The 26,344-nt window shown below is 41.5% G+C and overlaps 1 protein-coding gene across 1 annotated transcript; it reads left to right on the forward strand.

Moving 5' to 3' along the window:
• Nucleotides 1–16,288: 16,288 nt before the first annotated feature.
• Nucleotides 16,289–25,512, forward strand: TRIM21 (tripartite motif containing 21). Its single transcript, XM_006870375.1, is given in 6 exon segments — nucleotides 16,289–16,696; nucleotides 17,159–17,254; nucleotides 18,224–18,454; nucleotides 23,641–23,663; nucleotides 24,336–24,436; nucleotides 24,770–25,512. Coding segments are annotated over 6 exon segments (1,602 nt in total).
• Nucleotides 25,513–26,344: the final 832 nt, after the last annotated feature.

The following is a 26,344-nucleotide window of genomic DNA, read 5'->3' on the forward strand; positions in this document are numbered from 1 at the left end:
CGTTTCATTACAATGATTATAATCCCCTCCATGTACCATCAGTTAAATGTTAGGTAGCCAGTGTCTAAGTTGTCTATCCCTATCTACCCTGTGTACAGAGGGGATAGCATTGATACTTGATGTGAAGACTCCTTCCTTCTTTGTTAGTATTTTGAGCTACTACCTCCATGAGTATAGGTCAAGTTCATCAAATTGTAGCAATTTATCCTCATTTGTTTTCTTTTTTATCTTCCTCTAGCCTGACCCAAGCCATGGTATTTTCAACAACCTCATATGCATGCTAAAGCTGGACAGTGAATAAGGAAGACCGTATAAGAATTGATGCTTTTGAATTATGGTGTTGGAGGAGAATATTGAAAGTGCCATGGGCTGCCAAAAGAACCAACAGATCCATTTTGGAAGAAGTACAGCCAGCGTGCTCTTTGGAGGCCAAGATGGCCAAACTTCATCTCTTATAATTCAGACATATTGTCAGAAGGGACCAGTCACTGGAGAAGGATATCATGTTTGGTAAGGTGGAGGGTCAGAGAAAAAGAGGAAGACCCAAGTGTGGCAACAGTAGTGAGGTTGCCCCAGGATTGGGCAGTGTTTCATTCTGCTGTGCATAGGGTCACTATGAGTCGGTACTGACTTGATGGCACCTAACAACAAACAACAAGTCAAGTTGTAATTATCTAGCCATCAAGGCTAGGTCAAATGGGTACTATCTGCAAGGTGTTCTTGTGTAATGATTAGTACTTTGCAAATATTTTTTATAAACAATGTAAAAGACTACTATACACATTGATTACACCACATGGAATACACAGAAATCAAATTGACTACATCTGTGAAAAGAGAGAGTGGGAAAGCTCCATGTTATTGGTGATAAATGCTGTCACGTGGGTTCTGACTCACAGTGATCCTGTTTATGGTTTCCAAGAAGTAGCTGGTGAACATGAACCACTGACCTTCTGGCTTAAACCCACCTTGCAGAGCAGTGCTTATCTTACAGCATCACACTAGGAACCTAAAAAACTCCATATCATCAGCTAAAACAAGACCAGAGTAGACTGAAGAACAGATCACAATTGCTCATATGCCAGTTCAGGCTGAAGCTGAAGAAAATTAAAACAAGTCATGAGAGCCTAAATATGACCTTGAGCATATCCCACCTAAATTTGAAGACCATCTCAAGAAAAGATTCGATGCAGTATACACTAATGTCAGAAGAGTTTCAGGATGACATCAAAAGCATCATACAGCATACAGAAGAAAGCAAAAGGTCATAAAGAAAACAAAAAAGATGGAAAACACCAAAATGGGTGTCAGAAGAGACAGAAATTTGCTCTGCAGTGTAGAGACATTAAAGCAGATGGGAAAAAATGAGGAGGTAAAATAACTGAATAGAAAAATTTCAAACAGCAGCTCAAGAAGACAAGGTCAAGTATTATAATGAAATGTGCAAAGATTGGAGTTAGAAAACCAAAAGGGAAGAGCATGCTCAGCATTTCTCAAAAGAACTGAAGACAAAATTCAAACCTCAACTTGCAACATTGAAGAATTCTGTGGACAAAATGTTGAATGATGCAGGATACACCAAAAGAAGATGGAAGGAATACACAGAGTTACTGTTCCAAAAAGAAACAATTAATGTGCAACCATTTCAAGAATTAGCATATATGAACAAGAAGTTCAAGGTGCACTGAAGGCATTGGCAGAGCAAGGCTCTGGGGATCGACAGAATACAAATCGATTTAGATTTAGATTTGAAAGATTTATTTCAACAAACTGATGCATCACTGGAGGCACTCACTCATCTATGCCAAGAAATTTGAAAGATAGTTACCTGGCAAATTTGTGCCATTCCAAAGAGCAGTGACTAAACAAATTTCAGAAATCAATGAACAATATGATTGATATCATATGCAAGTAAATTTTTTGTTAAAGATAATTTAAAAACGGTTGCAACAGTATATTGACAGGGAACTGCCAGATGTTCAAACCAGATTCAGATGAGGGTGTAGGATGAGAGATATCATTTCTGACATCAGATGAATCTTGGCTAAAAGCAGAGAATATCATAAATATGTTTGTGTTTTATTGACTACATAAAGGCTTTCAATTGTGTGGATCAAGGCAAGCTACAGACAGCATTGTGGAAAATGGATATTCGGAACATTTGATTTTGCTCATGAAGAATCTGTACATGGACCAAGAGTCAGCTATTAGAACACAACAAGGGAACATTAAATGGTATCAAATGAAAAATGGTGTGCACCAGGGTTGTATTCTTTCACCATACTTATTCAATCTGTATGCTGAGCAAATGATCCAAGAAACTGGATTATATGAAGAAGAATTTGGCATTAGGATTAGAGGAAGACTCATTAACAACCTGCAATGTGTGGGTGATACATCCTTGCTTGCTGAAAGCAAAGAAAACTTAAAATAATTACTGATGAAGATCAAAGTGTATCCTTCGGTGTGGGTTGCACCTTAATGTAAAGAAAATAAAAATCTTCACAATTGGACCAATAAATAACATCATGATAAATCGAGAAAATATTGAAGTTGTCAAAGACTTCAATTTGCTTACTTACACTAACAACACTTCTGGATGCAGCAGTCAAGATCAAATGATTTATTGCAGTAGGCAAATCTGCTGCACAAGACCTCTTTAAAGTGTTTAAGAGAAAAATGATACTTTGAGGACTGTAATAATTAGGGTTCTGTGTCAATTTGACTAGACCAGGATTCCCAGTGGTTTAGCAGTTAAAATATGCTTTTCTAAAGGTGATGAAACCTAACACAGGCATAGTTAACTCTGTGATGAGTGGCTATGACCAGCCAAGCAATTGAATCCACCCTGCTTTCTTGGGGGTGTGGCCTGCTCCCATTATAATGGACATGTATGAAAGGCTCTCTTTCCCTCTTCTGCTGGGGACCTGGGACTCTACAATTGTAAGCCATTTCCTTGACAATATGCACATATGCTACATTGATTTTGCTTCTCTAGAAAACCTGGCCTAAGACTTATGGTATTGAGATTGTGGTGTTCTAGAGAAACATATTCACAGGATGAGTTTTCTCAATTGGTACACAAGCCTGGTTAATTTTAAAGGCACTGATACAGGGTAAAGGGATGTCTGACCTCCACCTCACAGAAATCGGCCTTGTTAGATTTTGAGTTTGATTCTCTTTCCTCTTTGTCCTAGGAGATCAGATGTGGTCGGCACATGGTTTTTGCAGCTGGCATGAGGAGCAGGATTTATTGCAGTGGCTCCAGTATCATGGAAACATGAGGTTTTGTAAGAAAAAGAATGAAGGGGCTTGGGTTAAAATGCTTCAACTGAAGGGAGAGCAGCTTTTGGAGTTGCCTGGAGCTGATGTCAGGCTGGCTACACTATATGGCTGATAGGGCTGGAATCAACCCTACCAAGGGCCCAAGGCCATATGTATATAATGGAGTTAGTCCAAGGGAGACAAAAAGATTGAATTTAAGTGTTTTAAAAGGTTTATGTGTTTGACTGTCTATGGATGTTGGTTTCTCCTGCCTACTACTGTAAAATAAACATACATACCTGATCATGTGAGAAACGTCGATATCCTGGATACTGCCTCGGTTCCTCTTGGTAACTGGCAGGTCGGTATAAACTCCTGACTAGGACATTACCCCGATGGGTCTCAGGAGGGTCACCAATGAGTTATCATGAGTATTTACTGACACTCAAGAAATCCAATCTATAATCATTTTAGCAAGAGTGAGGCTTTATTAGTTGATTTTACAAAGTCAGTTGTCAACCCCAGAAGACAAGATGGGCAGGCATACCATGTGGCCATTTTACAAGTGTTTTTATTTCCTAACTTGAAAGTCCCTCCCCCAGTTCCTCATTGACTGAATACTACGGGGTAAACAATCTTCCTGAACATTGTCTATTTCTTTTTGATGGTTCCATTCTTATTTTAAAGTTTCTACTTCTTGAACAGGTTCCCCTTCCCCTCCCCTAAATTATCCCATGTACACATACCCCAAGTGCATGGGCTCCTGTAGCTATATCAGCCAACAATCTATGCCTCAGTCAATTAGCAATTTCTTGGACATTTGTTTCCTTATTCCTGATGTACCAGCTTGAGATTTATATCTCACAATAGAAATGAATATTGGGAATTATAATTAAGGAGCTCTTGTAAACCTGCCTTCAGCCTGTACTTGATTGGACTCACTAAAAAGGGAGTTAGAATTTTCCAATTAAGAAAAAGACTTTTTGCTTTTAGTAGTATTTGTAGAGTATGGAGCTTTAGGTAGAATTGGAGCATTTACATTTGAAAAGACATGCAGACTGACCAAAAACTGCTGAGAGAATAGGAGATTAAAGATTGAAAGAAAGCAGAGGGAAAAAGTGGACTGTCCAAAAAAAACTTGTTCCAAGCAAGCTGATTTCTTTGGAGCCATAAAGATAAGGAAAGTCAGTTGATCAGAGAAAATCCTCTTCTAGGATTGAAAGTCAAAGGGAACTGGCAAGCCATGTGCACAGTGGTGACCAACTGGGTCTACTTGTGAGTGGAAATGCAGCAATGAAGACACAGGCTGAGTTTGGACATGTTTTATTGGCACCCACTAACCTTGAGATGAGAGAGAGGAGGAAGGGCTCACTGGTCTACAGTTAAGGGAGTTGCGTGAATTCCTAAGCCCACAGGCATTGATATAGCCCATGGCCTAGGGCTGAGAGTGCAAAAGCAGCTAGTTTGAAGTGCAGGGAAGTGTGAGTGACTTCTCAAACTTACAGCTGGTACTCATTTGACTTAGCTTGAATGGCTAGGGCTGAGTTGTGACCAGAACCTAACTGAATGAAGATAAAGATACTGTGAGCAAATTTCAATTGCTCCAATTTGATGAACTGGATTTTTGCTTATGAACACAGTTGCTCAAAATTCCAGTTGGAATGGAAGATTATTCAGATCAAGGAACATGATTAACTCCTCAGTGTACTGCATAGATAGGGATGGGCAATTTAAAATCTGGCTATCAAAAATGGGGAGCTATAAAGGCATGAAGTGCTGGATTTCAAGCTTTCACAGATGTGCTTAGTTTTAGAATAAGGGGACAAGGAGAGCCCTATGAATAGTCTTCCTCTTTTCCAGATGGGTCTGGTGAAAGGGAGTGGAGGATAATGCTGATAGGATCTTATGATTTCAATTTTGAGTAATTATTAGTAGGATTAATTGTGATTGTCAAAACTAATTGTAGACGATGTATAACCAAAAGGGGGAAATAGTTCACCTTTCATTTCAAGAACAGATGACCCCAGAACCATCAAGAAAGAAGAACATGGGTGGCGCATGGGATCCCTGCCTGGAAAATTGGCAACAGCAGTGACAACAGCAGAAGCAGTAGCGTGGAAAGATAGAGTAGCTGCGGACTCTAGGCCCATGGACTGAGTAAGGCTGTGTGTCTATGGACAGGAGGCTGACTTGCAGAATGTGCCTCTGTAGGACCTAAGGAAAAGACTCCATTTTGTACATTAGCCTGAACACATGCTCCTGTTCCAGGAACACGCCAAATCAGCTCGTGTTGCATTAGAATAGCCTTTCACCCCTAGTAACAGCAAGAACTAGATAAGCATAGACAGGACAGCCCAAGGCCAGATGTTTTCCTTATCCTAGCCTAAGAACAAAGACCACTAGTACAGACCAATTAGACTGTAACATCTCATACTTTGCCAAATGTCAACCAATCCAAAAATTGTAAAGCTGAAAAACCCTGAGCTTGCTTGAAAACTCTATAAAAACCCTGCCAACTGGGAGTTCAAGGCTCCATCCCTAATCCGCTGTGTCGGATGCAGGTTGAGTCCGAGCTCGAGCTTGAATAAACAACCCTTGTGCATTTGCATCGGCGTCGGCTCCTTGGTGGTCTTTGAGGACCCCAAATTCTGGGCATACCACCTCTTGGACATTTTAATGAATATCTATTTTTTGTTTTGTTTTATATGTGTGCATCAAATATTTTTGCTTTGTTCATTTGTAACATATAAGATATAAATGGGGTCAGTGACTTTTTGATTGTACGTGTTTTAGTTAGGCACAAGTATGACTTTACATTTTTCTTCATTTAGGTATTACGGATATAGCTCATAGGTGTCAAGTTGACAAAGATGGAATGTAATAGCTAGGGTTCTGTGTCAAATTGACTAGGCCAGGACTCCCAGTGGTTTAGCAGTTATGATGTGCTTATTCCAATAGTGATGGAACCTAATACAAGCATAGTTAACTTTGTGGTGAGTGGTATGAACAGTCAATCATTGAAGGGATGTTCCCTTGGTTGGTGTGACCTGCTCCCAGTATAATGGATTCTCTCTCTTTCTCTTCCTATGGGGACCTGGGACTCTATAATTGTAAGCCGTTTCCTGGATAATAAACTTCTTCTTATATATGGTTCTGCTTCTCTAGAAATCCTGGCCTAAGACAAGGACTAAGGTGTGCCTGACTCAAGCCATGGTATTTTCAATAGCTTCATACACATGTAAAAGGTGGACAATGAATAAGGAAGACCATAGAAGAATTGATGTATTTGAGTTATGGTGATGAGTAAGAATATTAAAAGTCCCATGACTTCCAAAAGAACAAACAAAACTGTGTTGGAAGAAGTACAACCAGAATATTCTTTAGAAGCCAGGAGGGTTAGACTTCATCTCTAGTGCTTTGGACATATTATCAGGAGGGACCAGTCCTTGGAGAAGGACATTATGCTTGGAGGGTTATTGAAAAAGAGGAAGACTCCTAATGAGATGGATTGCACAGTGGCAGCAGCAATAGGTTCAAGTGTAATGATTGTGAGATTGGCGCAGGACCAGGCAGTGTTTCATTCTGTTGTGCATAAGGTCTCTAACAACAATGGAATATAAACAAATACCATAGCACTGGAAGTGGGTGTATGAGCTGGGTGTTTACTCGCAACTGTGTGTGTGTGGGGGGGGGGGGATGCACCTCTGATCACCAGGAAATTGTGCAAAGTAAGGGGATAGATCACATGTCTTAGACTGCCATCACTAATGAGGGTGCTGGTATGTGTTGGTGCATTACTGGTCCTTCCCCCATGAGCAGAGCTGGTTATCTGGTTCCTGATCCAATAGGCATACTGCTTACTATAACTAAAATTGGCCACACTGTGCTGGTTGGCAGTTTACTGCTCTTTATATCTATTTTTTGACTATTTAGTTCTGTCTTTTCCTTTCATTGTATATGATCTACTTCTTTATCCTTTCTTTTTCAGCTCTGGATTCCAGGATTGTTATCCATATCAATTTCACTTGGTTTCTCAAGTATTTTTGTAGAGTTTCTGCTTAGTCTGCCATCTTGGATCCAATCCATGGCCTTGACAGTCTTGAAGAGCATTACTAGTCAGGTATTTTGTCAGATCTTAATTCATTAACTATAGCCATCCTTTCTTCCTGTCTCCAACATCAAAAGGAAAACATCTAGAGATGACAATCTCTACTCCAAAATGTCTAACTTCTTTTTGTTCTACACCAGGTATGGTATGCAGTATGTCCTGCAGATTACAGCTCAAGGTATTTCAAGTTTGATTTGCTTGAGGCTGCTAGCAGTTTCCTGAGATCGTCAAAGTTGTTATTTTAACCCAGAGTCCAAACCTATCCTCAATGGGGCCCAAGACAGGCCTTTCCATGCCTAGCATACATCTTATTTTCATTCAGGTTTTTATGTTCCAGACTCTAAATACAAGGAATTTTGTTGTTGTTGTTGTTGTTTAAATGATTCTTCACTGTGTTCTGTGAAAATATTGAATTAACTCAAGAGCGTGATTTGAGAGTATCACATCTTTTCTTAAGGTTCTGTAGAACTTCATTCCAGGATCCCTTCTTTGCTTTCAAATTAATAAATACAGTCAAGGTCAGGTTGTCTCTCAACTCTGGGATGGGAAATAAAAAGATCGATGTAAGTAAACAAGTGAAACACAAGAGTGATTCCATCTGCCCACAGAGAATACACCCCATTCTCCTCATTCTAAAACTTATATGTCTTGTTCTTGTTGTTGCTAAATGCCATTGATTTGGTCCTGGCTCATAGCGACCCTGTATAGGGTTTCTGAGGAGCGGCTGTTGAGTTTGAATTACTAACCTGTGGTTTAAACCAACCTTGTGGTTTAGTGCTTATCCCACAGCACCACATCAGGACCATCTGGTAGGCTTTAAATGAGTCCACAGAATTAGGGTTCCTTTACTCATGGTGCTTTACCTACAGATTATCCAGCCCACTAAGGATGATGTCTTAAGTCAGGTCCTCTAGACAAGCTTGAGGTAATTCGTTATCACATTGGATAATGAATGAATCATAATGAAGTTTAAGAAGATGCAGGAGATCCCTCCGCTAGCTCATCAGAAGGATGGTAAGGAGGAGCTACATCTTGAAGTAGTCCACAAAAGAGATAGGAGGAGGGCTTATTTGTCCCACTCTCTCCTGTTTGCCATTTTTCATCAATGTTTGCCCTACGGAGAGCTAACTCCCTGAATTTTAAAATCATTTGGTTCCATAGTGATTTTTTAAGAAATATGGATCACATGTTCTGGAGTGTAATGTTCTGTCCAAATCCCAAAGTACGTAGTGGAATGGTGATCCAGCACTGTTGGGGTGCTAAGAAAGATAAAAGAAATGGTCAAGAGAACCGAGACAGCACACATGTTTGGTGTCCAGTACAAACCACCCTGGAAGACCATGCTGAAGAAAAATCTTTTCAATAGGAAGGATATCAAACAAGAGGTTGTCAAACTTTGTTTTGAGGAAAAAATAAATTTATGTATCTTTACACTTTGATAATTTCAGGCAGCTTTGCCGGTTGTTCAGGGGCTTGGAAAAAAATAAGATTCAAAGACTGATGACCAAAACTTATAGACAGAAGTTGTGTGTTGCAATTCTAGAAAATTGTCCAGAGTATGAACATATTTTTGTCCCATGTAAATACCACCAGAAGTCATCCAATGCAGAGAGGGCACTTAATAATAAAATAGATTAGTCATCCTGTGAATGTTGACCAACCTCTATCCCAGATATATGTTGCTTGTTCAATGGGATCAGATACAAGTGTCGTAAATAGATCATGTATTCATCCAGTAGCAGTAAATAGATAAGACTCAGTGTTTTGGAAGAAGTGAAGCCAGAGTGCTCCTTGGAGGCCAAGATGGCTAAACTTCGTCTCTCATACTTTGGACATGTTGTCAGGAGGGAACAGTTGCTGGAGAAGGATGTCATGGTGGGTAAGATGGAGGGTCAGAGAAAAAGAGGAAGACCCCCAACTAGATGGATCAGCCAAGTGGCATCATTGATGGTGTCAAGTGTGGCAGCAGTAGTCAGGTTGGCCCAGGATCGGACATTGTTTCATTCTGCTGTGCATAGGGTCGCTATGAGTCGGTTCTGACTCGATGGCACCTGACAACAACAACAACAAGGGGAGGCCCATGCTATTGAACACAGGCAGAGCCTCTATTTAGATAAGGAAATTCTGCTATGGGCACTTGTGCATAAAAGGTCAACTGTGTTAAGAATAGCACAGTGATAATAAAAAAGATAATAAAGTAAAAAAAAGGTCAACTCTGTTATAAACAGATGTAGACAAGTGGAACATAAAAATGATTCTATCTTCTCACAGGGAGTGCTTCCTATTCTACTCATCCTAAAACCTACATTGTTTGTTAGGCTTTAAATGAGTCTGCAAAATCAGGGTTCCTTTACTCACAGTGTTCTACCTAGATATTAATTAGCTAGCTTACTTAGTCATTCTAGATTATAGAAGAGTCTAGACAGTATTTTAATCGCAGGTTAGTTACATTGAACCAATAGCAATTTGTCCTCATAAAGTAGGAACATATTTCAAAAACAGATTTTCTTTTCCTACTTACATTTCTCCTGTCAGCACCACCAAAAAGAATCAACCATCAAGTTCTCTCTTAACAGTATCCCAAGAGCATCACTTGCAACCACAGAACTGATTTTACAGTCAAAGAATTCTCATAATGGACTCACCTATGGACTCTACTACACAAGGTTTACAGGCTGTCATACAAATTCTGTACAAGCTTTAAATCAGCAACCAATATATGTTTGTCTGTTTTCTCCACTGAGAGTGTGGTGGCTCCATAGGATAAGCACTGGACTGCGAAACACAAGGATCATAGTTTAAGCCACTGGCAGAAAGATGAGGTGTTTTGCTTCCGTGAGGCTTCAAAGCCTCTGAAACCCTATACAGGGCCACTATAAATCAGAAGTGATTCAATAGCAGTTAACAACAACAGCCTAATACTCACTAGTCAGAGAATCAAAGGAGAGACACAGTGATAGTCCCTGTTACTGTCATGGTAATAACTCATTAACATAACTTTTTTCTTTCCATTCCCACAACATAAGGCTCAGCCAGTTGTGGTGTTATAGGATAGCACTGGATTATAAACCACAAGGTCAGTAGTTCAAATCTACCAGCTGCTCCTCAGAATCCTATGCAGGGTTGCTATGTGTCGGAATCGATTCGATGGCACTTCAAGAGGCCCTTCCAGTAAGAAAAACAGACCTGGTTCTAATAAATTAGAATCTCTGACTATATCCTGGCTATTTCAAATCTAAGTCACTTAAAGAACAGGCAGAAGACAGGGTACCTATACTGACTGTAATGACTTACCTCCATTAGCAGGAGAACACGGGTTGCTGACACACAGTGAAGGTAAGGAGGTCTATGCCTGAAACTCAAGGGATATACTCAAGAGATTATAGTTTCATTGTCCAATAAAAATAGCCAGTGTGTTAAAGACAATACATATGTGATAATGTGTTAAAAGTAGGAATATTAAGGACATTGACCCTTTAGAAATAAAGATTTCACTCACATCACCAGTTAAAGAATGCTGAAGTTGTGAAGTACAGGAAGTGAATTAGGGGAATTCCGAATGACTGGCATTTTTTATCTTGTAGCCAATTACCAAGGTGGAAACTTGATCTTCTATGCATATGTTATGTTCACTGATTATGTGTGTATTTTAGGACACGTACAAAAACAGCCCTGTTACAGATGTATTAAAAAATCAGCTGCTTCCAACTCATGGCAATATCATGTGTGTCAGAACAGAACTGTGCTCCATAGGGATTTAAATCACTGATTTTTCTGAAGTCCATCACCAGACCTTTATTCTGAACCATCTCTGGGTGGGTTAGAACTGCCAATCTTTAGTTTAGTAATCAAGCAACAAATTGTGCCACCTCAAGATCTTACATGTATTAATGTTGTTGTTGTTAGTTCCAACTTCATGTGTGAGGAAACGCCACCAGATCTGTACCATCCCTACAATCATTGCCATGTTCAAACTCATATTTGCAGCCATTGTGTCCGTCCATCTTGTTGAGGGTCTTCCTTATTTTCACTAACCCTCTACTTTACCAAGTATGATGTCCTTCTCCAGGGACTGGTTCCTCCTGAGAACATGTACAAAGTGCCTTAGTTCTCTAGTGCTGCTAGAACAGAAACACTGCAAGGGGATGGCTTGAACAGACAGACATTTATTCTTTCATATTTTAGGAGGCTATAGTGTTTGGCTAAAGTCCAAATTCGGAGTGCTGGCTCTGGGAGAAGGCTTTCTCTTTCTGTCAGCTCTGGGGAAAGGTCCTTGTCTCCTTTCAGCAGCTGTAGTCCCAGCATTTCTTGAAGCTCTCCATGTAACGTGGCATTAATCTTTCCCTATATCTTCACAGTGTGGGGACCCCAGGTCTGAAAGATGCACTCCAATACTGGCTTTTCTTTCTTGGTGGCAGTAGGTCCCTCTTTCTCTGCTTACTTCTCTCATCTTTTATCTTTGTAAGATGAAAAATGTTATTGGTCCACCCCTGGGAAACTCATTTACATTAGATCAGGGTTGTTATGGGATTGAGGGCAGCCCACCCTTAACCCTCTTACTGGTTTATCACCTGAGATCACATCATGGAGAATGTAATTGTCACATTACATCATTACATGTAACTGTCAAATCACTAAGAATCATGACCCAGCCAAGTTGACACATACTTTGGGGGAGCACAATTCAACCCATGAGAGTAAGTGAAGCAAAGTCTCATCATCTTCACTTCTAAGAAACTGTCTAGCTGTACTTCTTCAAACACGGATTTGTTCATTCTTCCAGCAGTCCATGGCATATTCATTGTTTTTCAGTAACACTTTAATTCAATTGCATCAATTCTTTTTGGTCTGCCTTTATTCATTGTCATGTGTTCACATGCATATGTTGTTGTTGTAAAGCGCCATCGAGTCAGTTCTGACCCATAGTGACCCTGTACAGGGTTTCCAAGGAGCAGCTGATGAGCTTCAACCACCAACCTTGCAGTTCAAATGGCTTTGCAGTCTGGCGCATTAACCCACAGCGCCACACTAAGTGATTTAAAATACTATGCCTTGTGTCAAGCGCATCTTAGTCTTCAAAGTGGCATCTTTGCTTTTAACAGCAGATTTGTCCAATTCAATATGTCATTTGATTTTTTTTTTTTTCCATTTGATTTCTTAACTGCTGCTTCCATGGGCATTGATTATGAATCCAAGTAAGATTAAACTCTTTACAACTTCAATACTTTATTTGTCATGACCAAAACATGTATTCATATCCCTGCTTAGATAAGTGAATTGAAGCTAAGAGAGATAGAAATCCAGATAATAAATAGCAGAGCCAGCACTGAGTCCGGTGTCTGTCTACGCTCTTTTCAAAGCCATAAGCTTTTATTCAATTCCTGCAACAAACAGCATAAGGTCTGTAATGATGTGAGGCAGTCATTTTTATCTTTGAGCGTCTTTTTTGCTTTGTTTTTATTTTCACTTTTTCACAATATTCAGAGACTGTTTACGTTACTAGAATCAAACTCAATATAGCTGCATGGGTTGATAAGTTTATGTTGTTGTTGTTGTTGTTATGTGCCATCGAGTCGGTTCCGACCCATAGCGACCCTGTACAGGGTTTCCGAGGGTGTAAATCTTTACGGGAGTAGAAAGCCTCATCTTTCTCCCGCGGAGCACCCGGTAGTTTCGAACCGCTGACCTTAAGGTTCGCAGCCCGATTCGTAACCACTACACTACCAGAGACTTTTATTATTTAACAACTAGACAAAAAGGCAGGATGCATTCTCCACACTACCCACCCACTTTCTCATTCCCCAAATTCTAACTACGGGATGTGCAGAAGTTTCTGTGTCCCTCACACTCATTTAGGGGAGAGTAATAGAAATCCTCCTTGCTTTTCTGAGATTCCAGCTCCTTTCTTCCCCCTAATAGGTGAAGGTGTTCCCCAGAGGCAGTCATCGGGATGACATACTCCTATAGAGCGGGAGGGTGCAGCGGAGGGGAGAGGCAGCACAGAAGAGGGTGCATAAACCGGAGTGTAATTTCAGATCTTGGTGTGGTGCTGTGGGTTAATGCGCTGGACTACAAAGTCAGTTTGAACCGCAAGGTTGGCGGTTCAAATTTACCAGCAGCTCCTCGGAAACCCTATACAAGGTAGGTATTGGTTGGAACCGACTCGAAGGCACTTAACAGCAACACACATATACATGGCACTTAACAACAACAACAATTTCAGATCTAGGACTTAAAAGGGAGAGAACCTGGGACTCCTAGACACAGTTAGTTGCTCAGGGCCAGTAGGGAGAAATGAAGAGATGCGCCTACATGTGACAAAGGCAGACTGCGTGAGCCTAGGCTGAAGTGCTCCTGGGTTCTCATTCAATCCCAGTTCCCAAGAAACGCGTGTCTAGGAGATCAATATCTTCTAATACCTCCCTAGACCTAACTCTTCCAGGCCTCTTGCCTTTTCCCCTCCCACTTCACTTCTTTTCCGCCGCCGCTGGCCTTTCTGTCCCTCCACACCCGTTTCTCCTCCCCTCTCTTCAATTCTCCTCCCCTTTTTTTTGAGTGCCTGACAGGAAATCGAAAGTGAAATTAATGCGTTTACCGCCAACCACTGGTCCCCTGGTAAGGTAAGTAAAGCCGCTAGGCTAAGGAACCCCAGCCCTGCCTGCTGACTTCTCTCCCCCTCACCCAGATTTGAAAATTCCCTTCCACCCCTAGAGCTTTCTGTCCCATTTGCCCCTTCTCTGCAGCACGATTTAGTCGACCCAAAGCTCTTCCGGCGCTGGTCAGTTTGCTTGGGAGGAGGCGGGGCTCTGAAAGTGAAAGTTAGTGGGCTGGAGCTGGGAAGATACTGGAGGCAGTGCTGGGAAGGGGGTACAGGAGAACCTGGGAGAACCGGGTTTATAGCCCGAAGTCGACAATCCCAGGAAACGAATTTTCTTCCCCTCCCATTTTAAAAAACCCTCCTATGAAGGTGAGAGGGGCAGTGCTGCACAGGATGTTGTACTAGTTGGTATGCTGGCCCTGGAAGATAGGTAGACCCAAACCAGCTAGCTTAGAGAGGAACCCAGAAAGTGCTGGCCACACTTTTTAGCGTTCCCAGTTCCACCTCTCATTACCAGTAATTTAGGGGATTTCCTCTCCTTCCTAACCCTCAAAAGTAAAACTACTTCCTTTCTTTGCCCTCCTTCATTTTGCAGTCTATGCAACTGTCTGCAAATAATTTATTGATGTATGTTGTTGTTGTTAACTGCTATCGAGTCAGTTCCTACTCATGTTGTTGTTGTTTAGTACCGTGGAGTCGGTTCCGAGTCATAACGACCCTGCACAGGATTTCCGAAGCTGTAAATCTTTACGGGAGCAGAAAGCCTCGTGTCTCATCTTTCTCCCGAAGAACGGCTGATAGTTTCGAACTGCCTACCTAGAGGTTAGCAGCCCGATTAGTAACGACTACGCTCATAGCGACACTGTACAGGGTTTCCAAGGAGCAACTGGTGGGTTTGAACTCCCAACGTTGTGGTTAGCAGTCCAGTGGTTTGGCGCTGCAGGGTAAGCACCGGATTGGTGGTGGTTGTGTGCCGTGGAGTCAGTTCTGACCCACAGCGACCCTGTACAAGGTTTCAGAGGCTGCAAATCTTTACGGGAGCAGAAAGCCTCATCTTTCTCCAGTGGAACAGCTGATAGTTTCGAACCGTTGACTTTGGGGTTCACAGTCTGATTCATAACCACTACGCTACCAGAGCTCCTTAAGCACTGGATTGCTAACAACATAAAGTATATGTTGTTGTTGTTGTTGTTGTTAAGTGTCTTCGAGTCAGTTCTGACCCATAGCAACCTTGTGTAGGATTTCCGAGGAGTGGCTGGTAAGCTTGAACTGCTGACCTTACGTTCAAAGTCAAACCGACTTTGCAGTCCAGCGCATTAACCCACAGCTCTACACCAGGATTCATTCATATGTATATATGAGTATATGTATATACACACACACACACATCTGACTCTTGCCAGTACTGTAAAGATTAAGGAATTGCCCTGGATAATGCCAGTGGTTTATATGCTTGGTGTGAAAGATTGGCGCTTTGAGTCCATCCATAGGTACCTTGGAACAAAGGCTTAGCATTCTACTTGGGAAAAATCAGCCATTGAAACCCTACCGAGTATAGGGTTTATAGACTCATGATTCAGAGTCTACTTCACAGCCACTAACTTATTGTTATGATTAACTTCTTAGCAAAATCAGTGATTGGATGGAAGGAGATGAATGGGAAAAGCCTTAATATGGAAAGAAATATCATAATAAATAACCAGAAGAATTCTCAAAGTGGCATTTGGTGGAAATGGTCCTAGTGTGAAAGCTGGAAACCCCACACCTTATATTCAGAACCCTACAGCCTGAGTCCCCTGCCTCAGCAACTCCCACCTGGACCACCTTTCCAGTAAATTTGGCTACTGTGCACACCTCAAACTGACAGCTTATTATAATTAAATGGGCTCAGCCCTAGACTGGCACAGGATTTTTTTTCATCCCATCATCCTTTGTCGCTTCTTCTTGGCAGTTGGGTTGTTCTCTCCTTGAATTATAATGGGGATACCATGAAGGGTTTAAGCCTAGGTGGGTGGGTGTGATGAAACTACAATTATAAACAGTTTTCTTTCTGAGATTGGACAACTTTCTCTGCACTTTGGAAACTTAGTTTCCACTTCTGTCTGACTAGACTGTGGAAGAAAAGTCTCTGTTATTCAGATTGATGTTCTTGCTTTTTCTTGATTTTACCCCCTCCAGTTCAATCCTTGTCATGTTTCCCTTTAAATCATTTATTTTTCTCACTCAACCCTTCTCACCTTCTTGTTTCCTTTTTTTCTTTCCCCAGTAGTTTACCACAAGATCTCTGTGTAGTGCTGCTTACCAAGGTTATTATCCCTATGGCTTCAGCAAAGCCCCTGGCAATGATGTGGGAGGAGGTCACATGCTCTATCTGCCTGGATCCCATGGTGGAGCCTGTGAGCATCGAATGTGGCCACAGCTTTTGCCAAGAGTGCATCTCTGAGGTAGGGAAAGATGGATGCAGTGTCTGCCCTGTATGCCGGCACAGATTTCTGCTCAGGAACTGCCGGCCCAATCGGCAGCTAGCCAACATGATGGACAACCTTAGGCAAATGGGCCAGAGTGCCAAGGAGGGCACAAAAGGGGATCAGTGTGAAGTGCATGGAGAGAAACTTCACCTATTCTGTGAAAAAGATGGGACAGTCCTTTGCTGGGTGTGTGCCCAGTCCCGGAAACACCGTGACCATTCCATGATCCCTATTGAGGAGGCTGCTCAGGAGTACCAGGTAAGCTCTTAGCATGAGCAGGTAAAGACAAGGGCCCTGATCAATGAATGCTTTGTTCTCCAGAGCTACGATTGGGAAAGAGAAGCCTCTGGAGTTGAAGGACTGGGGGAAAAAAGGATGTTTATCTCCATGTCTAATCTAAGAAGAGAATTGCAGATTAAACACACCTTTCTCATTCCCCAGAAATGGGAAATATGCTATGGGAAAATGCTACAAGGATCAGTTTCCTGGTTGATTAGGAATGAGCATTGCCCTCCATCCCTACCTCCCCAACAATGTGGCTCTAGTCTACAAGAAAGTTATCTTCCCAGTCACAGAATTTCCACCCCACTCAGACTCTACTACTCCATTCTTATCTGCACTTAGGCTTTTCTAAGAACCAGTGTGACCTTTCACCATCCCATGCTATCCCATCCAACTTCTTAATCTGGTTGGGGAGTGACTTGCTGTCTTTCTTTGCAGGTGAAGATCCAAGTGGCAGTAGAGAAGCTGAGAAGAAAGCAAGAATTGGCTGAAAAGTTGGAAATCGATGTTGCTGAGAAGAGAGCAGCCTGGAAGGCAAGAGTCACACTCTGAAAGGGATCTTACATCAGAAGTTTGGGTAGAATTCAGAGCCCTGGGCTCAGAAAGGTCCTAACTGAATAGCTATAGGGTTAGCATATCGTACTCTCTGAGAATCAGCCATCCTCTGTCTCCTGATAAAGGGGAATAAGAAGGAAGGAGGCTAGGATAACTTCGAATCAAATACAAAGCTTGATAGTCTATATGACAGGGTACTGAGGGGGGTAAAGAAGATACCCTAAAGCTCCCTGCATCTCTGAGTCCAGTCTCAGCAGATGAGAATACCAGTGCCTTGTTATCTGGGACAAAGTTATCTCAAGAGAGAATCCCAACCACTATGCCATTTAGTAAATAGTAAAGGCTGTGAGGAATAGGCTTAAGGCTGAAGTAGGAACACCAGTCTGAGCATAGTGATTGGTTGCTTGACCATGTCCTTATCACTGTTCCAAAGTGTAATGGAGAACTAAAGCTTGTTTATACTAGTGATTTGCTAGTGCGGGGGAGTAGGAATCGGGGGAGCAAGTCAGAGATTGAAGAAGAGAAGTACAAGCTCCTGGGTAGCAAATCCCAGAAGCGGAAGATTTGGGGTAGGCAAGGGAAGATTCAGGCTGCAGTACAAAGAAGTGACCCTCTAGTTACCAACAAAAGAAGACAGGCAAAGAATATTCTAGATACTTCCTTTCCCTGTGGTTTAGGTATGGTATTGGTTGAGGTGGTTGTGTGAGGTAACTAGCTTTGGGAAGAGAGATCAACCCGTGGTTATGGGCTAACTTCAGTGTGCTCCACCAGTCCCAATCCCGTCTTAGTCCCAGATGCCTTCCCCAAAATGGTGTGTGTGTGTGTGTGTGTGTGTCCCCAGACAGAACCAGAGTGTTGAATCTGCAGAAGATAGATATCAACACATCTCCATCCTTCAATTGAGTGATACTGATAAAAAACACACCTCTCTTTCCTTTAACATTAAAGAAAAAGATGGAGATGCACAAATTGAGGATTCACTCAGAGTTTGTGCAGCAGAAAAACTTTCTGGCTGAAGAAGAACAGAGGCAGCTGCAGAAACTAGAGAAGGATGAGAGGGACCAGCTGAGAATCCTGGGAGAGAATGAAGCCCAGCTGGCCCAACAAATCCAGGGTCTGCAGGAGCTGATCTTGGAACTGGAGCAGAGACGTCAGGGCTCAGCGCTGGGACTGCTACAGGTGAGACCAGGGAGAGACTCCCTTGGAGACTCATGGAGTAACTGAGGGGAAAAAAAGTTCCCTGGGTCTACCATTAGAGCAAATGGTTCTTGCTGTAGTCAAATATTCTTGTAATATTTTTAAAACAAGCTGAATTGGGATTTATAGATGGTTTGCATTCAAGGCCTAGAAACATGTTTTTAGGAGGGAATATTCCATGCAGCAGAATATTTGGGTGGTACAAAAGATTAACGTGTGGAGGTTGAAGCCCACCCAGAGGCACCTTAGAAAAAAGACCTGGCAATCTGCTGCAAAAAAATAAATAAGTAAAAAATAAAATCATCATTAAAAACTCTATGGAGGACAGTTCTATTGTGACACACATGGATATCCATTTCTGTTCATTGCTGCATAGAATAAAAAACCAAACTAAACCAGTTGCCGCTGAACCACTTTCTACTCCTGAAAACCCCATGTATATCAGAATGGAACTGTTCTCCTTTTAATGACCTTTTTTGTTGTTGTTGTTCAGTAATTGACAGGTTTTCCTTCTGATGCTTAGAAAGATGATGAAGGGGTTCTCTCAAAGCCACATGTGCTATTCATTTTTGTGAAATTTAAAAGCAAGAATCCACTAATGCCCTTAGATGAGCATCTGGCCATGTTTGTGCCATCAAGTCAGCTTTGCCTCATAGTGACCCTGTTCACAGCAGAACAAAACACTGCCTGGTCCTCCACCACCCTCACAATTGTTACGTTTGAGTCCATTGTTGATGCCACTGTGTCAATTCATCTCACTGTAGGGGTCTTCCTCTTTTTCCCTGACCCTCTACTTGACCAAGCATGATGTTCTTTTCCAGGGACTGGTCTCTCCTGATAACATGTGGAAAGTAAATGAAACAAAAGCTTGCCATTCTTGCTTCTAAAGAACATTCTGGCTTTACTTACGCCAAGACAGATTTGTTTTTTCCAAAGTTTGTCCCATGTGCTTCAGGATTCTTCACCAAAACCGTAATTCAAATGTATCAATTCTTGTCTGATCTTTCTTATTGATTTTCCAGCTTTCACATGTATATGAAACTATTGAAAATACCACGTCTTGGGTGAGGTGCACCTTAGTCTTCAGAATGACATTTTTGCTGTTTCATAACTTAAAGAGGTCTTTTGTAGCGACCTGCCTGATGTAATAATTTGATTTCTTAACTGCTGCTTCCATGAGCATTGATTGTAGATCTAATGAAATGAAATCCTTGACAGTTTCAATCATTTCCCTCATTTATCATGATGTTGTTCATAGATTCAGTTGTGAGAATTTTTGTTTTCTTTATATTGAATTGTAATCTTTACCAAAGGCTATCATCTTTGATTTTCATCAGCAAGCGTCTCAAGTCCTCTTTGCTTTTAGCAAGCAAGCTGTGTCATCTGCATATCGCAGGTCATAGAGGAGTCTTCCTTTGATCCTGATGCTGTGTTCTTCATATAGTTTAAGTTCTCAGATTATTTGCCAGTATGCAGACTAAGTATAGTGAAAGGGTACAACTAGAACACACTCCTTTCCTGATTTTAAACCACGCAGTATTCCCTAGTTCTGTTTGAAATTTTGCCTCTTGTTCTATATACAGGTTCTGCATGAATAAAATGAAGTATTCTGAAATTCACTTTCTTCTCAATGTTATCCATAGTTTGTTACGATCCGCATAGTTGAATGCCCTTACATAGTCAATAAAGCACAAGTAGACATCTGTCTTAGTTATCTAGTGCTGCTATAACAAAAAGTACTGCAAGTGGATGACTTTAACAGAATAGAAACTTACACTCTCACAGTTTAGGAAGCTAGAAGTCTGAAATCAGAGCACTGGCTCTGAAGAAATGTCCTTGTCTCAATTCAGCATCAGAGGGTCCAGCATTCCTTAGCATTCTCTATGTGTCTTGATATCATCTTCCTCTAGATCAAGGGACTTCACAGACCAGGGACCCAGGTTCAAAGGATGCATTCCACTCGCAGCCCTTCTTTCTTGGTGGCAGTGGGTCTCTCTGAGCTCGGCTCATTACTCTTTCCTTTTATATCTCAAAAGAATTGACTCAAGATACAACCTAATCCTGTAGATTGCATCTTGCCTCATTAACATCATAGAAGTGAGAATTTATAACGTGTAGGATCATTACAACAGATCAGACCTGAGCACAGAAGTTCACATAATGGGGGTGACCATATCATACTAACTCTGATCATGGACGTGGTAGCCATATCTTCACTGCTAAATCACTGGGAATTCTGGCCCAGTCAAGTTGGCACAAAACCTTAATTATTACAACATCTTTCCGATATTCTCAGCTTTCATCCAAGATCCATCTGACAATAGAAATAATATCTCTGGTTCTTCATCCTCTTCTAAATCTGGCTTGAATTCCTGGCAGCTTCCTGTCGATGTGCTTCTATAAGTGTTTTTGAATAATCTTCAGAAAAATTTTATTTATGTGTGATATTGTTCAATGATTTCTGCATTTTGTGTGTCACCTGTCTTTGGAATGGGCACAGATCTCTTACAGTTGGTTGTCCAGGTAGTTGTCTTCCAATTATTTGACATAGACTACTGAGTGTTTCCAGAGTTGTATCAGTTTGTTGAAACATTTCAATTGGTATTCCATCAATTCCTGGAGCCTTGTTTTTCACTAGTAACTTCATTGGAGCTTGGCCTTCTTCCTTCAATACTACCTTCTGTAATGGTTGAACGTCCACCAGTTCTTTTTGGTACAGTGTCTCTGTATACCTCCATCTTCTTTTGGTGCTTCCTGCATCATTCAGTATTTTATCCTTAGAATCCTTCAATACTTCAAGTCAAGGCTTGAATTTTTCCTTTAGTACTTTTAGCTTGAAAAATGTTGAACATGTTCTTCTCTTTTGGTTTTCTAATTATAAGGCTTTGCACATTTCATTATGATACTTGATTTTGTCTTAAGATGCTCTTTTAAATTTTTTGTCCAGAGCTTTCACTTCTTCACTTCTTCCAGTTGCTTTAGCTTCTCTCTGTTCGAGAACAATTTTCAGAGTTACTTCTGACATCCATTTTGGTCTTTTATTTATTTCCTGTCTTTTTAATTACCTTCTTTTGCTTTCTTCATGTACGATGCTCTTGATGTCATCCCAAAATTCTTCTGGTTTTCAGTCATTAGTCTCCAGTAAATCAAATATGTTCTTGAAATGACTTCTAAATTTAGGTGGGATATAGTCAAGGTCATGTTTTGGCTGTTGTGGACTTGTTTTAATTTTCTTCAGCTTCAGCCTGAACTTGCATATGAGCAATTGACAGTCTCTGCCACAGTCTGCTCCTGGCCTCGTTTTGGGGAGGTCTTAATTAATGATGGATAACTAAAAATCACTGAACTGAAAAATCAAGAGACAGTAACCCAGCCTTAGTCCTGCTGTTAACTTCTGTAGATAGCTTTAAGTTAAGTCATTTTCCTTTCCTGGATTCATCTCAGCATTTGTAAAGCAGAGAGAGTAGCGATTGGAGTAAATAAAAAGGTTTCTCCAAGTTTTTTTCATAAATATATCATCTCTACACTTCCTGCCACTTCCATAAACTTCATAAATGATTTTAACATTTTATTTTTCCTCAAATTGTCTCACTTTTTATTAGCCTGAGAAAATGTAATTTTAAGGAAAAAATTTCCTAAGTAGTAATAGCCAAGAAATTCTATGCTGACATGTTGTTATGTGCCATGGAGTGAATGCTGACTTATAGTGATCCAATGTGACAGAGTAGAACCAGTTTTCTTGGCTGTAATCTTACATAATTGCCGGTCTTTCTCCCATGAGTTTGCCGGGTGACTTGAACACCAACCCTTTAGTTAATAGCCAAGCGTTTAGTCATTGTGCCTCCTTGCTGATTTGTTACTTATGTTTTGTTACAATTTATCTCATAACAATAATAATAATACCTATAAGCCCTTATATAGCACATATGCCAGGCATATCCTCATGACACTGCAAAGAAGTTAGTGCCACTAATATCCCAGTTTCATAGATGAAGAACCAAGAGTCTTACAGAAAGACTAAAACAAAACAACTTGATTGAGTTAACCCATTCTGCTTCAACATTCTACAGTTCTTTTCCCACATCTAATTGATATCTCACATTCAAATGTGGTCATGAAGTCATTTCTTGCTGGTTTGTGTAAAAAGGCTAACATTACATTGGGTTGCCATGAAAGACTCTCTCTTCCCATCATCTAAATCTGTTTTTGCCTGACATTGAATTTGATTTTCTGATACAGCTTTAACTGAATCTAGGAGCCTAACAGGTCCACTAAAGTCAAAGTAGTACCCCTAGAGTATACCCCACCTGAATTTGGAGACCATCTCAAGAGTAGATTTAATGCATTGAACACTAATGACCAGATGAGTTATGGGCATAATACATGAAAGAATCAAAAGGTCACTAGAAAGACAGGAAGGATTAAAATAATAAATAAATCCATCATGACCAAGTGGGAGTTGCATCAGAAAGAAGATTCTCAATGAGATAAATTGCCACAATGGCTGCATCAACATTCTCAAGCATAGCAATGACAGTGAAGACAGTGCAGGACCAGGCAGTGTTCCATCGTTGTATATGAGGTTGCTGTGAGTCAGAACTGACTTGTCAGCACCTCACAACAACAGGAGCCTCCCAGTTCCCATAGGAGTGCTCCCAAGCCCCTGCACTCGAGTATTTCAGATGCTTTAATTTCACATACAGGAGGTCACGTTAACTACAGCACAGGTCAAAACTTCGACCAGACAGCCTTTCTCTCCCATACAACTCCTGACTACAAATAAGATAAAGCAGTTTCTAGGCTTCCTAGCTCAGTTATTCTCTCTCCCCATTGCTGTTTCTGGATCTCAGCCAGATTGTACTAGTTTCCCCTCTCCACTGTACCCCCTCAGCCCAGATTTGAGCTTTCAAATTTATTTCTGAGTCAAAGCCCTTAAGCTGATGGATGAGCTTTCCTCGAGCTATAGGTCAAACCTACGCTAGGTTCCTGACTAACCCACAACCATCCACATACTCTATCTGTTTCAAGCTGTTCAGACGTGACTTTCTGCCCCTAGAATGACACAGAGCACTGTCCTAACCATACATTTGTATCACATCACCCTTAGGACTAAAGTCTCAATGTTGAACCGTTGACTCTAGAACTTACTCTGTCTTTTTTCTCCTCAGGAGGTTAGAAGTATCCTGGAAAGGTAAGGAGAAGCTTTCTTTGTAAGGGGTAGGGGTGGCAGGAAGCATGTGTGTGTATATATGTACTTTGCAAAAGGTTATTGAGTTACAAAAACATATGGTAAAATTTTCTCTATTCTCAAAGATCTGATACTCCTTAAATGTTTTTCTAGTTTCAGAAGACTAATTAATGGTCATCCCAGTTCATGAGCTGCCCATAGTGATTGGTCTGTAATAATTTCACAAAGTAAATCCCTGGAAAACAGGGAAATTCTGGGGAGTTCTGAGTCTATAGTCTATTAAGATTCCTTTTTAAAATGAAATTGATCCATTACAAACCCCCAGGAAAGAGCGATGAGTAAGACCCACAGCATGGGTGAGATCCCTTGGGGTTTCTTACAGAAGGAAATTGGCTGGTATCAGATGGTCTGGCCTGTTAAACACAGTAGAATGTACTTACATGGTGACCAGGCTTGGGCAGGAGAGAGGAACTATCTGCATGCAGCAGAGCTCATGTAATCAGGAAGTCCTGGATAGAAACTGAATCTTCCACTCCAAGGACTGAACACAGGAGGTGCTTGTATGTTCCTGTTGAATTAAATTGTCACAGCTATTCATGAGAGAGGTTACAGCATTAGAGTTCAGAAGGGTGTGGCAGGAATTAGAGATGGGTTCTCAAGTGCTTTATCCTTCAGGAGTGAGACCTGGAACCTGAAGGAGGTAGAGTTTACCTGCCCAGACCTGCGGAGTGAGTGCTGTGTACCGGGGTTGAAAAAGATGCTGAGGACACGTGGAGGTAAGGCAAACTTTAGGAGTTGTGGGATTGGCCTGTGTGAGGAGCAGGAGGGTGTGATGAGGATTCAGAGCTGATGCTTAGGGTGGCAGAGAATAGCAGAGCTGACCAGAGATGGCAGGTTTGAAGAGGTGGGACAGGATGGAGATAATGAAGGTGGTACCCCTCAAAGGTCAAGACAAGGGCCAGAGTTGGCTGGGGTGTGTTTCCTCATACACTGATGCCCAGAGTCACCCCCTCATCCTCATTCTGTAGTTTATACATGCGCAGGCTACTGACCACCACCCCCAGCCACCCCACATTCTCCAATCCTAACTATGGTCCCCTCTTTTGCAGTATACATCACTCTGGATGCAGACACAGCCAATCCGTGGCTCATCCTTTCTGATGATCGGAGACAAGTTAGACTTGGAGACATCCACCAGGAATTGCCTGAAACTGAAGAGAGATTTGATACTTACCCTATGGTCCTAGGTGCCCAGTGCTTCGACTCGGGAAAGCATTACTGGGAGGTAGATGTGACTGGAAAGGAGGCCTGGGACCTGGGGGTCTGTAGATACTCTGTGCAAAGGCAAGGACATTTTTTGCTGAGCCCCGAGAATGGCTTTTGGACAGTCTGGCTGTGGAACAAACAAAAATATGAAGCTGGAACCTCGCCCCAGACTTCCCTCCACCTTCAGGTTCCTCCGAGTCAAATTGGGATTTTCCTGGATTGTGAAAACTGCACTGTCTCCTTCTACAATGTCACTGACCATGGCTCCCTCATCTACACGTTCTCTGAATGTGCCTTTGGTGGGCCTCTGCGACCCTTCTTCAATCCTGGTTTCAATGATGGAGGAAGAAACAAAGCCCCTCTGACCCTGTGTCCACTGAAGCTGGGATGTTAGGGGTCTACTAAATACTGTGACTTCCTTCTGGACACTTCCACTTGCTCCCTCTTGGTACTCTTCCTAGTCATTCTCCCTGTCTCTTTTTCCTCTGCAGAGGTGTCAACATTCCAGCAAGCAGACTTTGGCAGGGAAGTCACTAAAAGTCAGTTCCAAATGTCTTTTAACAGCAGTATTCCTGCCTTTATGTGACTCAAGTTTTATCTTCTCCTCTCTATCCCTACAGCTAGTGCCTGTCACATCTCTATTCTGTCTTGCTCAGTTTACAAAAAGGCTTCCCAAGGGAATTGTGCCCTAATCTAGTGCATTCAGATCCCTTATGCCTTGTACAGATCTATGATTATCTTTCTAACATACATACACCTGACTATAAAGAGCTCCACATTTCCATATTTTTAAATGAGGGCTAAATTATGCAGAGTTTGATTACCATGGTAAATATCCACCCTACAGTGTATCCCCCACCCCTGAACATACATCTTAAACAGGAAATATTTGCCACTCTGAAGATTAGTTGGTGTGTCTGGCTCAGATCACTCCCGTCTTCTACACCTGAAATGTTAAGTCTTGGATTGTAAGACCCAGATCAAGAGTCTTTTCTGCATCTCCCTCTCTTAGTTACCTAGTACTGCTGTAACACAAGTTCCTTAAGCGAGTGCTATAAAGAACAGAAATTTATTTTCTCACAGTTCTGGAGACTGAAAATTCAAATCAGTGTCTTGGCCATATTGATTGCTCGTCAGCAGCCCTGGATATTCCCTGGTTCCTTGACTTCTCTTGGCTTGTAGATGATCCTCGTAAGGTGCCTGTCTTTCCCCACATGTGTGTGTCTGTTCACTCTGCTCTTTCTATAGCTCAAATGTGATTAGATTTTTGAGCCCATCCTATTTAGCAAAAAGGCCTGATCTATTTAGCGAAAAATAGAACTCTATTTTAAAATATGATCACACTCACAGGTATGAGATCCAGGAATTTATACATGTTACTGGTGGACTTGATTCAACCTGTAACACTTCCTATGGCA

The sequence above is a fragment of the Chrysochloris asiatica genome, unplaced genomic scaffold, assembly GCF_000296735.1.
Source record: "Chrysochloris asiatica unplaced genomic scaffold, ChrAsi1.0 scaffold00140, whole genome shotgun sequence".
In the NCBI taxonomy this organism is placed as follows: Eukaryota; Metazoa; Chordata; class Mammalia; order Afrosoricida; family Chrysochloridae; genus Chrysochloris; species Chrysochloris asiatica.